At 34.0% G+C, this 16,393-nt stretch overlaps 1 protein-coding gene across 4 annotated transcripts in view; it reads right to left on the bottom strand.

The window, feature by feature from the left end:
* Positions 1 to 519: 519 nt before the first annotated feature.
* The window catches only part of VCAN (versican), a 102,421-nt gene continuing 86,547 nt past the window's right edge, over positions 520 to 16,393 (bottom strand). For all 4 annotated transcript variants that reach the window (XM_036914220.2, XM_036914217.2, XM_036914219.2 and 1 more), the window contains 3 exons: positions 8,743 to 8,887; positions 2,636 to 2,818; positions 520 to 2,490 (listed from right to left, as the gene is read on the bottom strand). In XM_036914220.2, coding sequence (XP_036770115.2) covers positions 2,363 to 2,490; positions 2,636 to 2,818; positions 8,743 to 8,887 — 456 coding nt within the window. In that variant the 3' untranslated portion in view covers positions 520 to 2,362. The remainder of the gene's footprint in view (positions 2,491 to 2,635; positions 2,819 to 8,742; positions 8,888 to 16,393) is intronic.

Below are 16,393 nucleotides of genomic sequence, written 5' to 3' on the forward strand. Positions count from 1 at the left end.
CAACTTCCCATTTATTTTTGATATTCAGAAAAGGAACCTCAAAATAATTTCAACTCACCTTTATTCTTTTATGATATCTTCTATATAATTGCAGAGCATATAATAGATTTGTGCTTCCAGATTATCATAAAGATACTGAATAGAATGAGCTGTATCTGCTGAATCTCCAGGGCCTAGTTTCAGTACTTGACACGTAGTAAGCACTTACTAGTGAATGGTTGAAGAATGAAGGAACGGATGAGTAGGAACTTGATGTTTTGACATCTTCTGATCATTATTTTGATATGATCTTATAACTAATAGGTTAACCTCTTTAATGTATAACAATTGGGAACATAATATTTTATATTTTTCTTGAGAATATCATACAGGCTGTGGAAATTACCTGCATCTACTACAAACTAACCATGTAACTTTGACCAAGCCAGTAGCTTGTATTCTGTGATGGAATTAGAATGTAAAAATGTTCGTGCACATTAGGATTCAGAGTTGTAAATAACCAGACCAGTCACAAAACAGTAAAAGAAGGATTTTAGGTTTCTTTGGTGAAACAAAAGCAGGTATAAAAGTTACAAAGATTTTAGATTTTCATTCACAAAAAAAACAGTCATTCACATTTTACACTATACATGTTATAATATAAATACAGGAATGTATTATGTGCATTGAAATGAAAGAGGAAAAATTAAAACCTAATAGGTCAACACAGTGCTCTATTTCTGTGCTCGAGGGCACCCAAAGATGGAATACATTTAATACAGCAACCAAGAGAACTTCTAAAGACACTGTGTATGAAGGTAACTACTAGTGTTCATATAAGCCAAAAGAAGTTTTGTGGGAAAGAATCAGTGTTGGGTACGCACTGTTTTCTATTTGCATTTTATTTGTTGTCCAATTCTCTCAAGGTCATTTTAACTGAAATTAGAGAAGGACTCCTAAATGTCATGTTTCCATTACAGGATTTTCTTCAAACATTAAATTAAGTGGATAATGATTCTAAGTCATCTTCACCAGTCACTTTATTCAAATAAAGGGGAGAAAACACAGTGGGAAGAGATAAAGAGAAATTTCAACACTCAACACTCCACCTACCAGGAAGAAATACCCACACTATTTCTACATATATGCCCCTTACTTAGGATGGGCAAACACCATTTTCTGAGAGCTATACACTTTTCCACTCTTTTCATAATAAACACTGGATGCATTCTATCCATCACATTATTTAATCAGGGACAAAGTACCTAGATTATATGATTCCAGACTGTGTGAGGGAAATAAAAAGGTTAATGCTGAAAATAACTAGCATACTATGTCAATTTTCAGGTTTGGAGGAAAATAACATCCAATAAATTAAATCAGTATGGCTTACTTCATTTATTTATGTATGCTTCACAGCTGCAGCATTCATACATGAACATTCAAAACTTTTATAAAAGATTAAAATGGTTATATATACAAAATTTCTTTCTTTGAATGTGTGTTGTTCTAACAATCCCCTGCCCTCCAGAGTCCTAGGTCTGTGTCCATTTAAAATGTGTTGATCTGTAACCTGCAAGTTAGTGCTACAAAAGCCATTAAAAAGTAGACCTGGTTGAGTTAATAATTAGCACTTTGACCCCTAAAAAATGTTCCTGGTTGTAGAAAAGTCCCCCATTCAGGCCTTTCTTGTAAGTGAAGGAAATGGAATGCAGCAAAGAAGAGTTCCACGTTGCAATCCCCAGTTCTGTGGGTTATCCCATTAGCCAGGCTTCAGCATCATGTGGAAGCAAATTGCACTAGTGGCTGAGATGGTGTACTGACCTACGAGACTTTGCGATTGCTAGTTATCCAGAAAAAGCCATCCTTAGTCTTGCTGACAAAGGGCAAGTGAAACCATTTCCAGCCTAAACAAACTACAAAAAGCAGCCGAACCAATGATTAAAGACCTCTAAGGTTCCATAATCATCATTAAATATGCCCAAACTCAGTGTGACTTTTCATTTTATATACAGGATTAAAATCAACATTAAATCATCTTATTTACATTGCCATTGTTTCTGAAATTGAGTTTTTTTAAATAGTACAGTAGGCTGGTATATGTTATAAAATTGTCTGCACTGGAGGCAAATAGAAACCTAAAGAAATTAGACAGGCTGGATATGGTTACATTCTGCCCTCATGTTCTTTCATTTTGTTTGCTTTCCTTTTGAATACCAATACTTTCATTTAAAATGTTTTGGGAGCATAGCAACCCAAAACGACTGGATGGTGGTCCAAAAATCCAAACCCAACTGATAATACTTCTTGAAGTGAAAGGAAAGGCACAGGAAGTTAGGACTTTGGCTGAAATGATGAAAACACATATTCGCCATTTTAGGGATCAGCGCCTCGACTCCTGCCACCTCCGGCTCCAACGGTGATCATGTTTTGATGTATTTATTGAATTGTCCTTTGCTGATGAGGAATTTTTTAAGTATTTCTTAGAATAAGTCCTTTGGTATGCAGATGCTACATGGAAGGAAAGAAAGAAAGAAAGAAAACACAACAATATTACTTGCTCCATACCCTAAACTACCAATACCGTAGCCGTAAAATGAGGGTGTCTAGTAGTTGTTATAGCACGGTTGTCCATTCTTTCTAAAGGACCACTTACGGTTCATGCAGGTAATTTTAGGCATAGCCCATCTTCCATTTCCTAGGCAACGGATAGTTGGAAGGTGGCGTTGAATGAAACCTTCTTTGCAGTGATATCTAATCAGGGAGTTGATTTCATAACGAGGTTTCATCTTTCCAAAGGTCTTGGCATTTTCTACAACTGGGGGTTGGCCGCAAGCAACTAAAGAAAAGTAAATTGGATTACTTCCAAATAATCTAAATATTTCTATTAGTATGAGTCTCTTTTTCCCTCTTTCTCTATGGCACCCACTCAAGTACCTTCACCAAATGCAATCATTTAGAATTAAGAAAATGAAAATTTTCAAAAGAAAAACTAAATATTGAGGCATGGGCCTACTTTGAATCTCAGATTATATCATCTTGAATTGTGTTTTATTAAAGAACCAAAGTTCTAAACAGTCATACATTCATCTATCCATCTGGAAGAGCTACTTTTCTGAAAAAAAAATCCCACATTAAGAAGTACCTGTCTCCTACCATCCTGCAGCCTGTTGGTATTGTCTTTATCACCACTCCCAAGTTTTTATTTATTACTCATCTTCACTTGGAACAAAAATGGTATGTAACAATTAACTATTACTGTCACTTCCCTGGAAAAACTTAAAATCTATAATAATATCATAGTTTCAAGATATAGACAAGATATGGACTCCTAAGTATAAATAAATATCTCAGGTTCCATTATGTTTATTTGCACTTGTCTATCTTCTGTGTGGAGAAGGGGAAAAGTCAGGACATAGTATTCATGCCTGTTTTGTAATTACCTTATAAATATAAATTTCAACTCTTGAGAAGGGTAAGTTAAGGTACATCTTAGAATATTTAACGATCATTTTAAATTTACAATGAAAATTTTGAATATCAACAACTTAGCAGTAGTAGAAATAATAAAAAAGAAACAGTAAAAGAAACCTTGCAATTTTGAAATTTAAGAAGCTATGAAAATTGATTCAACTGAATTAGTATTAACATAGTTTTATTCAACATTAGAGTACTTGTTTTAAATGATGCATTTTGAAGACTAATTTTTATTAAGTGATTTTGTTTTATTATATAACTATAATAAAAATATTACTTAAATACAAGTTCCCTAAGTGGCATTTCCTATCCATAATTTACTTTAAGAATTTTGACACCACAAGATCATGTAATATACTTTCTCGAAATAATGCAACTCTTAAATGGGAGAATGATTACCAGAAACCGTGGCACCAAGATGTTTGTACATCAATATCCTAATATTAAAAGTTTACAAATATTAAATTTATTTACATATTCAAACAACATTTACAACCATATTCTTTTGCAAGGACAAATGTGGGTTTAATTTAAATATTTAGTTCCTCTAAGTTACTTATGATTGACAAAGCAGCTTAGAATGTATTGACCCCATGGCAAACAAAGTTGTCTTTAATGAAACACAATCCAAGAATATACTTACATTGACATAAGAAATTTTCACTCAGACATAACTTAAAAATAGATTATAAAGTCTATTATATAATGTCTATAAAGATTATAACTAAGAAATTAGAAATATTTTTGCTTGTGAGCATTTGATCTTCACAAATTCCTACAAGACAGATTCCTATAGTAATACATCATTTTCCATTAATAAAGTACACTATGTATATGGTACAGTGATAACCTCAATCTGGGTATCTGTACTTCTTTTATTGTAATATGGAAAGCTAATACTAGTTATTGATACAAGCAAATATCAGATAGAATGAGACAGAAGTGATATGGAAGATTAAATATTATCAACTAGGTAATTCATTATATTTGATTCTGTGCTATGTTGACAAATTAGCGGTTTTTATCATTGCAGAGAAAGCAACATACATATTTCTTCCAGGACTATTTATATATGAAGACTTATTATAAAACTAAAACAATACAGTAATTGCAGTACTGTCAAAGACTGGCAGATAGTCCAGAAAAAATCTGCACATATATGCTTGATATTTGACAGAAGAAATATGGCAGAACAGGGAGGGAAAAGGTCATTTATTTTTTTCCACTTGGACAACTGGGTATCCATATGTAGAAAAAAGGAACTTGGTTCCCTAACTGGGAGTACATGGGAAGTCATTTCTAGGTAGTTTATAAATGTAAACATCAAAGGCAAAACTGTAAAACATTCAGAAAACAATATAGAATATCTTTCTGACTTAAGGGTAGAAAAAGATTTCTTAAGACACAAAATGTTTGAATCATAAAGAAAAATGCAACAAAATGAAGACTCCTATCCATCAAAAAATAAGTAAAATAAGAGTAAAGACAAGCCACAAACTGGAAGGAGATATTTGCAACATGTATAACGGTCAAGGAATTGGTGAACAGAATATAAAAAGGACCTAAGCAAGCCTGTAAAGTCTGGAAAAGAAGCCCCATTACTCAAATGTGCAGACACCAATCAAGGAATTAAGGATCATAAAAAATCAGGTAAACATGACCCCATCAAAGGAAACTCCAATAACTGACCCTAAAAATATGGAGATGTATGAACTCCTGGACAAGTTAATTCAGAATAATCCTCTTAAGGAAGTTTAGTAAATGACAAGAAAACACAGACAGACAACTAAATGATATTGGAAAACTGTGCATGAGCAAATGAGAAGCCCAGAAATAAACCCAAGCATTATGGTCAATGAATATTTGACAATGGAGCCAAGAATATTCAATGGAGAAAAGACAGTCTCTTCAAAAATGTGCTGGGATAATTGGATATTCACATGTAAAAAGAGTAAAATTGGATTCATATCTTATACTACTCTCCCAAATTAACATGAGATTGATTTAGGACTTAAATGTAAGACATGAAACCATGAGACTCCTAGAAGAAAACAGGAACAAATCTACTTGACGTGAGACTTGGTAATGATTTTTGGATACAATGCGTAAAGCATAAGCAGCAAAATAAAAAATAAACAAGTGGGACTATATCAAACTAAAAAGCTTCTGCACAGAAAAAGAAACATCAACAATGTGAAAAGAATAAGAAAAAACATTTTCAAACTATATAACTGATAAGGGGTTAATATCCAAAATATATGGAGAATATACACAACTCATTAACAACAACAACAAAAAACCCAACCCAATTCAAAAATGGGTAAAGGATCTGAGTAAACATTTCTCCAAAGAAGCTATGTGAAAGTCTAAAGGGTACATGAAAAGATGTTCAACATCAGTATCATTAACAAAATGTAAATGGGAACCACAATGGGTTATCACCTCATGCCTGTTAGAATGGTCATCTTCAAAATGACAAAAGATAACAAATGCTGGCATAGATATGGAGAAAAGGGAACACTTGTGCATTGTTGGTGGGTTTGTAAATTGGTACATCCTGTATAGAGAGAAGTATGGAGGAGACTCAAAAAAATTAAAAACAGAATTGCTAGATAATCCAGCAATTCCACTTCTGGGAATCTATCCAAAGGTAAGAACACTAACTTGAAAAGGTATCTGCACTCCCCCCGTGTTCATAGCAGCATTATTTACAATAGCCAAGACATGGAAACAACCTAAGTGTCCATCAATGGATGAAACTGTGGGATACATATACAATGGAATATTATTTGGCCATAAAAAATGAAGAAATTCTACTATTTGAGACAACATGGTTGGGCCTTGAAAGCATTACGCTAAGTGAAATGAGTCAGGCAGAGAAAGACAAATGTTTTATTTCACTTATATATGAATTCAAAACAAACAAACAGACAAACTCATACAAAAGGAGATCAGACTTGTGGCTACTGAAAGTGTAGGGAGAAAAAGGGGGAATTGGAGGAAGGTGGTCAAAAGGTACAAACTTCCAATTATAAGATAAATAAGTATTAAGGATATAATGTATAAATGACCATAGCTAATACTTCTGTGATACATGGGAAATTTGTTAAGAGCATAGACCCTAAGAGTTCTCATCACAAGAACATTTTGCTGCTTTTTTCTTTTCTTCCTTCTTTTCTTTATATTATCTCTTTATGAGAAGATGGAATGTTAGCTGCACCTATTGTGGCAGTCATTCCACAATATCATCATGCTGAACACTTTAAACTTATACACTGATGTATGGCAATTATTTCTCAATAAAACTAGAAAAAAAGTCTTTGGTATATATTATAATCCTCCTTTACAAGTATTTAATTAAAAGTAGAACTACTTGTAAATGAAATTTTAAAGATGTCTAAAGAATTGAAAGGAAAAATGAGTATCTTTTATAAATGTTTATAGATACTTTTAAAATTCCTAAAATTCCCCAGAGTACTGATTAATGAAGAATTAAGTCTATATTAATAAAAAGCAGACAGGAGGGAGATAAAATGCAAGAATAATTTTGTTTTGTTTTTTTCTCCTTTAATGAGGTAAGGCCCAATGTTTGATAAATCTTCTTCCCAATTGGGAAATGTAAGTCATGATGCTGTTTTGTGAGCCCTCTCTAGCTATAGGGCAGTCAGTGGCTCTCAACCTGGGGCCATTTTCCTCCTCTCCATCCCTCCACAGATAGAGTGAGAAATATCTAGAGACCTTGATGGTTGCTGCAAAGCAAAGGAAGGAGGATGTGAAGTGGGGGAGAATACTACTGCCATTTGGTGCAGAAAGGGCAGAGATGATGCTGGACATCTCTAATGCACAGGGTAGCGCTCCCCAGCTAAGATTATCTGGCCCAAACTGCCAATAGTGCAGCTGTTGAGAAACCTTGCTATAGGGAAAAATAACATAGGCAATATAAGAATGTTTGGATTGCAAAATGAAAAGCGTGACTCCAGGAAATATTTGGAAAGCTGAGAAGGCAAACATGACATTTGGGTAAAGATTGTTCATTAAGGACTTCTTAGAAACAGGGAAAACAGCAAATACTTGATTTGCTTTTTTCCCAGGTCCCATTACAGAAGTGCTGAAGTAATGCACATAGTCAGAAAAGCTGCTCACAGAGAAAGGATTTTCAGAATAAATTCTATTTTAGATAAGAGAATAGCAGAGCAAAGCAGTCACAGATAAGAACTGAGTTTCATCTCAGGTTTGTGTACCTTATTGTTCTTTTTCTTCTGATAGAACTTCTTATTATTGGTGTTTAAGTCTTTCCTAAAATAACTATACAGGATGCATTTTTTGTTTCATTATTTTTATATTCTAAGACAAATAAATTTAATGGATTTTATATTTTGCATTTGTACTTTGTCCTCTTATCTGAGGTAGATAAAAGTCTGTGTCTAGAGGCAAACTATTCATGTTCTAATATTATTATCAATTACCAACTATTGAAATCCTGTTTTTTTAAGGAAGAAGTCTATACTGTGTGTCTTAGAAATTCAAACATACTGTCTAATGAAAAACACTTAACAATCAGCTTTCTTAATTTTATCTGTATAATGTCAACTAAGCAATTCTCACTACAAAATTTACATTACAAATATTTTCATTTTATCATGTCTTGAAAGTATTCAATAATAGATACAGGAGTGGCATTTTTGTTCTGTGGTTTATAAGCATGCAACGGGCTTCTCGGAGAATTATTAAAAAACTCAAATGCCTACAAAGACCAGGCACTTAATCAAAACGTGGAGGACTGAATAAGGACTGCAAGGCACTTGGGCAGCCCCACACCAGGAGGGCGGTGGCTTTCGCTCCTGGGACTTCAAACCACTGACAAATTTGCCCAGGGGACAAATGGTACCGGTGTTCTTATTTTCTTAAAAAAGTAAAAAAATCCAGATTATTTAATGATATACCCCTTTTTTTAAAATGTTGACAACTAAGATTTTTCTTTTGTTCTCATCAAAATAAACTGGTTTATAGGCCGTTGGAATAGCGATTGTTTTAATTAAAGATACTGCCAGGTTATTTTTCCAAAGAAATGCTACATTGTTATCATAAACTCCTGAAATCTGAGGTGGAAACATTACTGAAAACACACTTCAATCGTATTGGAAGAGTGCAACATTCCAGAGCAACAAGAGATGCCTTAGGTAGTGACCTCCGTCTTCTGTCTGAAAGAAGGAAGTTTATTCTTCCTGAATACACTTGGTAATTAAATGAAAATTAAGTATACATTCTTAATGGGGTAAACATTACCTGTTCCTTTCTTGCAGGTATAGGTGAGGTGGTAATTGCAGGGAACATCATTCCACTGGCCGTTCTCATGCCAAATGATTACAACACAATCTTCTCCAGCAGAAAAGAAGCTGTCTGGCTGGTTGGGCCTCCAGTTCTCATATTGCTATAAAAATGCAAGAAGATAACTAACTACTCGATAGGCAAAGGGTAGCATATTATAAGAGTGACAGTGGTATTACATCCCAATTGAATTAGAAGAACTCAACAATTTCTGTTGAATGATGTAGCCGAAATGGTTTTGGTAGGAACCAAACACATTTTTACACTCTTAAGTGGAAAAAAATATATGTATCTCAAAGCCTCTCTTCAACAAATACATATTTTTTTTCCTGGCAATGAGATATCTGAGGAATTTTGTTTTAGTTATCCTGGATTCATAATATATAATTAATGTTCAATTTAATAAATTTAATTATGTTATTATTAATTGTAACAGCATTAATGGAAGTGGAACTTGAGAAAGAAAATCCATTATCTCATCACTTCAGTTGATCATGCTTCCTTCCAGCCCTATGTGTACATATAATTTTATGTAGCTGTGATTATACTACAATAGAATTTTTATTCTTTCTTTTTTATCTTTACCACTATAAAGAACCTTTCCTTGTGTTATCTAATGTGACTGCTTTTGTCCAAATTCATTTGTGTGGTTAAAAAATTGAGATATTTGCTGTGTTTATTTTTTTATTTTACCCAATACATCTACACCCATCACTTTATATTCCACTTTTCTGTGTAATTCTGCTTCAGATGTGATTTTTATGTGCACTGTACAGTTGAGTTTTAACTTTGTGATCTAATCCAGAAGTTGTTTTCTCTTAACTGGAACATTTATGCATATTGATATAAAAATATGCTTTTAAAACTGTGTCTTACTATAAATATACTTTTGCTTTCCTGTGTGCAATGTATGTTCAGATAATGAAAAATAATTTTATTGACTTGGTGTTTTTCTATTGGTTACTTTTATATCTATATCTTTAGATGTTGTCTATTGATTCCCTAGTCTGAGCAATGATATATCACCAGAACTATTTCTCCCCTTCCATCAAAGTAAGATGTGTCATTTATTTAGCACCTATAATGGATTAAGTGCTTTTCTAGGGATTTGGCATGCATTATCTTTTACAACAATTCAGCAAGATTGGGAGTAACTTGGACCTTAGAAATGTCAAGTACCCAGGACTTTGGGGTTTACATTCAATGTTTGGTTACCTTAAAATGTTGCCTCCATATCAACCAATAATTATATAAAAAACACAATCCCTATCAATCCCTATGCCTATTCAAAAATAACAAATTTTGGTGAGATGAAAATAAAACTGGACTACAAATAAAAGAGCAGTTTCCTAGTCTCAGGTGTCCTCTTAACTAGAATGTGATATGGGACAAGTTTGTTTCAGTGTCTCTCTGGCTCAATTTGAGCATCACTTTCCCAATACACTTTGCCTAGCGTCATGTTTCTCGCCACATCTAATATTGACAAGACCAGTGGAGACAAACTGCCTTCATATGCTACAAATACAGATGCAGATTTATATGATAATGCTTAATCTGACTACCTTTTCTGGGCCTACACATCTACTAGCCTTTCCTTGAATTTAATTTAAAGTAAGGCTGTGGTTTGATATAATGAGTTAAGAGTTTTTATTTAGGAAAGATAAAGTCAGAGAAGAAGGAACTATATGTAAGAGTTCAGACAATTGTTCTTAATTCAGAGTATCAAAAAAAAAAAAAGTCCTATTATTTACTCCCAACAGTATCATGGCTATTTTTATGTCTTTTAAAAAATGTATAATAAATATACTAGAGCATATTTTTTATTTTTCTTTGTTCTCCGAAAAAAAACACGGTTTTTAAAACTTTCAAAGAGAGTAAAAACCTAGATCTTTAATAAAATGATTTGTGAGAAGACCTTAAGTTGGAACCTCAGGATTAATGGACCTTCTACTTTTCCTTCAATTTATTCACTTAGTTTTGCCTGAAAGTCCTCCTCCATTATCCTAAAATTAAGATAGGAGATGTGATCTCTGTTATGTAAAAAAAGAGGCTTTGAAAAGCGATACAATTACAAAGAACTAAGGAAAGCTTAAAAAAGTTTTTTCTTTTGTCAAAACATAGAATGAAGGATGTTTTTATTTCTCTGGTGGAAATCCAAAAATTGTACGGGTTTAAATCCAACTCTCATAGCCTGAATGGTCCCACTGGGCTACCCTCCAGATGGACCTGGGAAGCACTCTCAGGGGACAGAAGCTCTCTGGGACCGGCCAGTCTCCCTGCCGCTAGGAACTGACATTTGCTCTTAACTGGGTTACTGATTATTCCTCTATTTTCCTTTCCTTTGCTTACCTCCCTTTCCTTATCATCTCTGACCCTACACCCACCAAGCCTTTTTTCTTCCTTTTTATTGCTACTCTCCTTTAATAGATAACAGACAAAGAAATAGAAATCGAGTGGTAGAGCAGACATATGGAAGTCATACTCGGCCTGTTGCTGAGTTGTCTTTAACAGATGAATTAAAGCAGGATAAAATAAAAATAAATTAAATTAACAAAAGAATAGGAATTCCTTAAAACTAACAAATATCTATATTTAATAATTTTTTAATACTTTTTTATGGTCTGAGATTCTAGAGTTCTCTTAATTTGGATTTTGGAGCTCAATACTCTCTATCTTACCTTCTAACAAACCTCTTACAGGAAACCTGTAAATGTCCTCAAAGGTGGAAAAATTTCCAACATCTCAGTAACATATGCAAACTGCAATGCCCCTTCCTTCCCTGACCTTACCCACACCACCCAACTCCCTTCCTTGCTTTATTTCTTCATAACACTTATTACCTTCTAATATCCTATGAAATGTACTTATTTATTATATACTTTTTTCTCTTTAGCAGAATATAAGCTCACTGAAGATAGGAATTTGGGGTTCTTTTGTTTATTACAGTATCCTCAGTGCCAGGAACTAATCCTGGCACATACTGGTGTCGTTTAATAAATAATTTGACATTTAGAAATAATGAAACACAGTGTGTTGCATTCTTTCCCATCCACACCCACCCCTAACGTGAGATGGTGCTGGCTATTAGCAAAGGACAGGGGAGATAGTCACTGACAAAGCCAGTAGAAGTAAATAACCATTTTGGAAAACAATTGGCAATACACATCACTTCTAAAATTGTATTCTAAAAAATAATCAGAGATGTGAACAATGTTTAACCTAAAATACTATTCATTTACTTGAATACTAGATTTTTCTTTATCTAAAATGCTAGCAGTACATGGGGGAAAAAATTTATAAAGTGAACATACATTCAATGAAATATGGTATAGCCAGACAAACAGAATATTAATATAACCATTAAATAACTTGTTTTTGAAAATCATATAAAGACATGAGAAATAATAACAAGTGAAGCTAAAATTGAAAAGCTAATTACTAAAAATATACAGTGATCCAAACTTTACACAAAACTCTCAGATGCAGGTTTGTGTGCATGTGTGTGTACAAAGGGCCAAAAGGAAATTCAGGAAACTGTTACAAAGTTTATATCTGAGTGATATGAAACTGAGATAGTATTATATTCTACATACTCTTAGTGTATTTTTCCAAGTTCCCTAAAGTGAGCATGAATTATTTTTCTAACCAGTTAAAGCAAACTTAATAAAATGATCTATTAGCTATCAGAAAGGACTTACAGATGTCCTAGCAAACCTTTTCTTAATCTTACCTTTCATCAACAAATACTTCTTCACATTAGCAAAGTCACTTGACTGCCATGTATTTTGCTGCTAACGTTTCCTCCTGATCCTCACAATAACCATCTCATTTTCACACTGAAATGAGATTCAGAATCCAGGCCACTGAAGTGATTCTCAGGACTTAGGCTGCCCAGACTCAGACCTCTGGTCAAAGATTTAATTGTTTTTGGTGGAATTACATTTGGCTTGCAACAGTTATTTAAAACCTGTGTTCTGTGTTGTTGCTTGGCAGAACTGTGGCTTCATGGTGCAGGACCAAATTTCGGTCTGTGGTTTTTATAAAAATGTCTGATACCCACAGGCATGTCCCACTATTACCTCATATCTGATAGCTCCATTGTGCAGATTTATTTTGGCTAGGTTACTGATTTTGCTCCACGGAACTGCCAAACTAGCTCAGCAAAGGAAACTCCAGTTTTCTGAACAACTTTCTTTGTTTCCTCTTGAATTCTTTATGGTCTTATTAACATCACTTGCTGGGAGAAAGTGTATAAAAAATAAATCTTTGACTTTAGGTTTAACAATGTATTTTTTTCACTAAGGTTAAATGTAAGGACAGGATCTCTGCTCAGGAAATCAATTCTGAACTATAGGAATGTCATTAAATCTCTCTCACATAGACAGTGTCTCATACATATAGAAATACAGATTCTTGGAGTGAGCAGAGACAAATTCCCCACTCCCATCTGTTTTTTTTCTCCTCATTTGAGATCATAAACAAACATTCTGGGTGATGTATCTGGATCAACCCTCTTCTAGGGCTGGACGGGCAATCTAAGAATTACTCCAAAAAGCTGGCATGGCTTGGGGAGAATGTATTTAATACCAATGAGAAAAATAAATGCTGATCAGACCTCTTCATGTCTGTGTCTTAAAGACTCAGATTTCCTATCCCAAATGCATGTCGCCTTCTCCAGTGACCAGAATTAGATAGATGCTAGGTCTGAAAAGAAAAACCTAAATTACTTTGCATTTTTGTATTCTTCTGATGGAAGAGAAATTTATGACATAAAACTCAAATAGTTGATGAAGGAGAAAGTCAGCTCAGATGTGAAATTTTCTACATGTTCCATAACACACTTGGCATTTTATTAAGAGACAATAATTTTACAAGTGTGAAACTGCTTAATGCTGTACATTAGATGATAAAGTTCTTTATTTTTAGAGTTCCAATTAAATGATAAATAAATCTCCGTATTTGTAAAAAAAAAAAAAAGTGCAAAAGAAGACAGCCATGTCAATAAAATTGTATTTAGTAAGTTTCAGTTATTGTTTTCTCTTTCTTTTTCTCCCAATTAGCTTCAAGCAAGTCAGCTGCCAAAAGCATAAAATGATTCAAAAGCCCTGGCCAAAATCCAACAGCTAAGCACAGTTCTCCCACATGAAAATTGTCTCCACAAACCAGAGAACTCATTTTGAACCAATCCTAATATTGAGAGGAAAAATTCAGAGCCAACTGAAGTTATTCATCAAAATCTATCAAAGTTTATAAATGCTTAGATTACTTCATTCCAAATAATCTGTATTTTATTGCCAAAAATTTATTTCTGTCTCATGCACTTTTAACATAAAAGTGCTCTTCTGGAGCACACAGGACTTGCTTTCCAGTCTACATTCTTCAGTCTGAAAGAGACATCAATTCCACAGATCTAAGAGGTACTTGACTAATTTTTCTGAAGCACAGTGGCTGAAGAGCTTATTCACTCCTTCATAGTTCTTTGCAAGGCTCCGACCTGATTTAATCAATATCCTTGGTTGGGAGCGAGGGGATTGTGAGTGTGTTTGGTTATGTGGGTGGAGTCTCTGCTTTTGAGAGTTAAGAGCAATCTACTAAAGTCAGACAGGTTTTACATCCTGTCAAGGTGGATCTCCGATTATACAGTGTCTAGGAATCCCAACTGTCCTTTGAAGATACCAGACAATCTTTTATCTTTAAAATGCATACGGCACAGCATGTTCAATGGCCCCTGAAATCTCGGTAGATAACTACATCACAAGCATGAGCAAAACAAACTGATGATAAAAAATGCAATGTAATTAATTGACCTCTTCCTTACGCAGAGATATATAACTGCCTTTTTTTCTGAGGTTAAAAAGACATTATTTCAGTAATATATAAGATTTAGTAATAAACCAAGTACTTTGCTTGTTTTAAAAAAGGAGCTCGCTGTGTTCAGCTTTGAGCTCAGCTTTCAGTTAATGAAAAGAAACAAGACCATCCAGTATCAGTCAGTTACTGTTGTGACCGTCACATTACAACTGGTTCTATACATGATATGTATATAAGCAAATTGATTTATGAGAAAATATGCAAACATTTTTAGCACCAAACATTGGGTACTAAAAATTAAAGGCTGGAACAAAGAAAGCTCTTGAGCCATAGAGTGACTTACTCTTATTCTTCCATGCAACATCCCAAAACAGTATTTTTTTTCACATCAGGATTTTTTTTAAAGCCTTTAAAAGAGAATGTAATTCAAAATCAAAGCCCTGAAGATACAAGGTTATGTTTCAATCTGTCATGGAGAAAGAACTCTTGGAACACTGAAGAGTCTTGTTTTTAAATACCTTTTATCAGCATCTTAAAACTAAGAAGTTTTCAAAGCTACTGGTCAATTGAAAACTTAATCAACAACTAGCTCTTCTCTATAATATTTGACCCATTTCAAGTTCTTCTCAATGAGATTTTATAACTTCTTAACTTGGTCAAATAACTACAAAGACTAATCAAAGGGCACCAATAAGTTATCCTAGGGTTAGACACTGTGTTTACAATCCCTTGGTTTCATTTCTTCTCTACTGCAAAGAAAACAGCATTTTCACAGACACTAGTAAAGTTCACCTTTACTAGTGAGACACAAATTTGAGGTTTACCACCATTACACACACACACACACACACACACACACAATCTACAAATACAGTACTTCTTGCCACCAGGGAAGGCTGTATCTGAGACCTTTGGGAATGCCCCTATCCACGCAAACCGGTAGAGCAGATAGGTTCCCAGCATAGATACAATAGAGACGGTCCAAAATCATGAAACGGTTAGCAGAGTAAACAGTGACAGACCCCTTGAGATGGGAAAACTGAGCTGTCCAATAGATAGACTTGATAGCTAATCACCAATTCTTACACATTAACCAGTCATCAGGTACAGTTCAAATCTGTGCCTGAGCAAAAAAGCACAAATTATTTCATACTGTGGATCTTCAGGGTGTCACATGTATAATTGTAACTTCAAATCTTGAATCTGCATCTGCCACTGGCCTACTCTATCTACTTGTCTACATATTTAGCTGTAATTTTTCGGCTTGATGAAGTCACCTTTTATTTATAGTTTAGATTATCTTAAACAGCCAATTAAAGGCTCTAGGTTTTAAAACTATTATGGATTTTGCCAAGCACATTTAAACAATCACACAACATTCCATTGATAAAAACCATTCTTGAAATTTTCCCAGTGAAGCTATTCAATGATGTAATATATTATTGTAATTGTTGGGACAATTTATTAAGGCTTCAAGCCATAATTGGAATTTTTTTCCACAAACAGTCCAGTCACTGTTCTCCACCTACTCTCCCTACCGCCAAACACTGCTAATTTAATTCACTGTAAAAAATTGTGGTAAGAAAACCAAAAAGTCCTCTAGGTTTGTGTACTGAGGGAAGTAGCCAAGGAAAACTTTCTTCTGGATTCTATTACTGTGTATAAAGTGAAGATATGGGAAAGGTTAGTCCTAATATTTGCCTCAGTTGCTAGGGTTTTTACTAAACATGTGACTGACTCCACAAGATAGCTTCATGCTGCATTTGAAACATCATCTCATTTCATATTTAATTTTTAG

Source organism: Manis pentadactyla, chromosome 2 (assembly GCF_030020395.1).
Source record: "Manis pentadactyla isolate mManPen7 chromosome 2, mManPen7.hap1, whole genome shotgun sequence".
NCBI classification, from domain to species: Eukaryota; Metazoa; Chordata; class Mammalia; order Pholidota; family Manidae; genus Manis; species Manis pentadactyla.